This window comes from Babylonia areolata, chromosome 4 (assembly GCF_041734735.1).
Source record: "Babylonia areolata isolate BAREFJ2019XMU chromosome 4, ASM4173473v1, whole genome shotgun sequence".
Lineage (NCBI taxonomy): Eukaryota > Metazoa > Mollusca > Gastropoda > Neogastropoda > Buccinidae > Babylonia > Babylonia areolata.
Window position 1 is genome coordinate 1,135,348 of NC_134879.1, and position 2,500 is coordinate 1,137,847.

Consider the following 2,500-nt stretch of genomic DNA (forward strand, 5'->3'; position numbering starts at 1 on the left):
CTTAAAAGAAAGTACCATGGCAGGAAAAGAACTCAGCACAACACAACGCGACACACACACACACACACACAACACAACGCGACACATACACAACACAACGCGACACACACCCAACTCAACGCGACACACACACACAACACAACGCGACACACACCCAACACAACGCGACACACACACCCAACACAACGCGACACACCCACAACTCAACGCAACACACACACACAACACAACGCAACACACACACAACACAACGCAACACACACCCAACACAACACAACACAACGCAACACACACACAACACAACGCAACACACACACAACTCAACGCAACACACACACACACAACTCAACGCAACACACACACACAACTCAACGCAACGCACACTACTCAACGCAACACACACACAACACAACGCAACACACACACAACACAACATCGACGATGATGTTGAAGTTGATGAAGCGTTTAACTGACCCTCTCACCGACAACTATTTGAAAACAATTTCCAGAAGATCTCTTTAAACGCTTGTAACTTCATCTATTCTGAAGCTGTCCTCTTGCTAGAGAAGTGTGTCGCGTAGTAATGTTGTTTCATTTCTGTGTGTGTGTGTCTGTGTCTGTGTGTGTGTGTATCTGTGTTCGTGTGTGCGTGTGTGTTTGAGTGTGTGTGTGTGTGTGTGTGTGTGTGTGTGTGTGTGTGTCTGTGTGTGTGTCTGTGTTCGTGTGTGCGTGTGTGTGTGTGTGCGTGCGTGTGTGTGTGTGTGCGTGCGTGTGTGTGTGTGTGCGTGTGTGTGTGTGTGCGTGCGTGTGTGTGTGTGCGCGTGCGTGTGTGTGTGTGCGCGCGCGCGTCTAGGTGTATGTGTCTGTGTGTCTGTGTGAGTGAGTCTGTGTCTGTATTCTTTCCTCCTCTTTCCATACCTTTAATGAACAGTCACATAAGTACTGAATTCAGTGGGCAGGTTGCTAGGTTGGTCAGTGGTAGCTGAATTGAACGTGACATTGCTGCCGTGGTAAAGGGTGTTAACGAACGATGCTGTGTGTCTTGTTATCAACTCCAACAGGCAACAACAGCTGTGTCAGCCGACAGGCCCTCCACAAACTGCTGTTCAAGGCCAGTCAGGACGGGGAGCTGGTCTACTACATCCTGCACAACAAGACCCACCTGGACCGCTGGGACTTCAGCGGGGCCTTCGGCTTCTCCATCTCCGTCGTCACCACCATCGGTCAGTCAGTGGATGAGTTTGATATTTTTGTATTTGTATTTTGTATTTCTTTTTTATCACAACAGATTTATTTCTCTGTGTGAAATTCGGGCTGCTCTCCCCAGGGAGAGCGCGTCGCTATACTACAGCGCCACCCTTTTTTTTTCCCCCTGCGTGCAGTTTTATTTGTTTTTCCTATTGACGTGGATTTTTCTACAGAATTTTGCCAGGAACAACCCTTTTGTTGCCGTGGGTTCTTTTACGTGCGCTAAGTGCGTGCGTGCAAGCCACTGCAGTTGGTGTCCCGTGTGCAACGGGACCTCGGTTTATCGTCTCATCCGAATGACTAGCGTCCAGACCACCACTCAAGGTCTAGTGGAAGGGGAGAAAATATCGGCGGCTGAGCCGTGATTCGAACCAGCGCGCTCAGATTCTCTCGCTTCCTAGGCGGACGCGTTACCTCTAGGCCATCACTCCACTGGTGGGGCAGTGTATCCGTGTAAGCTTTTGAATTTGAAAGTTGTGCGTTGCTTCATACCTCTCTGGGTTCCACGACTGAACTGAACTGAACTGACACAGTATGACAGTCAGTATGATAGTCAGTCGTGTCCGACTATCACCATCAGGACCGCAGAGGAGGCAACTGCTGTCCCGACTATCTGGGCTAGAATTTGATTATAGTGGAGAGTGTCTTTTCCAAGTTACATCCCCACTCTCTCGGCCAAGAGGGTTTTAGGACAGTCAGCGTTGGGGATGGTTCCCAGAGGCCAACTATGTATGTATGTATGTATGTATGCACATACATACATACACACACACACACACATATATATATATATATATATAGAGAGAGAGAGAGAGAGAGAGAGAGAAAGTTGTCTGGTTGGTGTCGCTTGTGCACGAAAATTTAGATTATTTTTGTTGACTCACTTGTGTAAACAAAATGAGTCTATGTTTTAACCCGGTGTTCGGTTGTCTCTCTGCGTGTGTGTGTCTGTGTTTCTGTGTGTCCGTGGTAAACTTTAACATTGACATTTTCTCTGCAAATACTTTGTCAGCTGACACCAAATTAGGCATAAAAATAGGAAAAATTCAGTTCTTTCCAGTCATCTTGATTAAAACAATATTGCACCTCTGGGATGGGCACACAAAAATAAGAAATGAAGCCTAATTGTATGCAAACTGTATTTACTGTTATCTTTATATTTTTTTGTATTCTCTAAACTTGGCACTTTGATCTGATATTCTGTCCCAACAACAAGAGCAGTCATTATTATCATTTTCTGTTCAAACAGGAA

At 46.4% G+C, this 2,500-nt stretch overlaps 1 protein-coding gene across 1 annotated transcript in view; it reads left to right on the top strand.

Moving 5' to 3' along the window:
* Positions 1–2,500, top strand: part of LOC143281512 (potassium channel, subfamily K, member 16-like) — a 47,113-nt gene that overhangs the window by 13,247 nt on the left and 31,366 nt on the right. Inside the window, exon 2 of the mRNA XM_076586724.1 lies at positions 1,062–1,223. Coding sequence (XP_076442839.1) covers positions 1,062–1,223 — 162 coding nt within the window. The remainder of the gene's footprint in view (positions 1–1,061; positions 1,224–2,500) is intronic.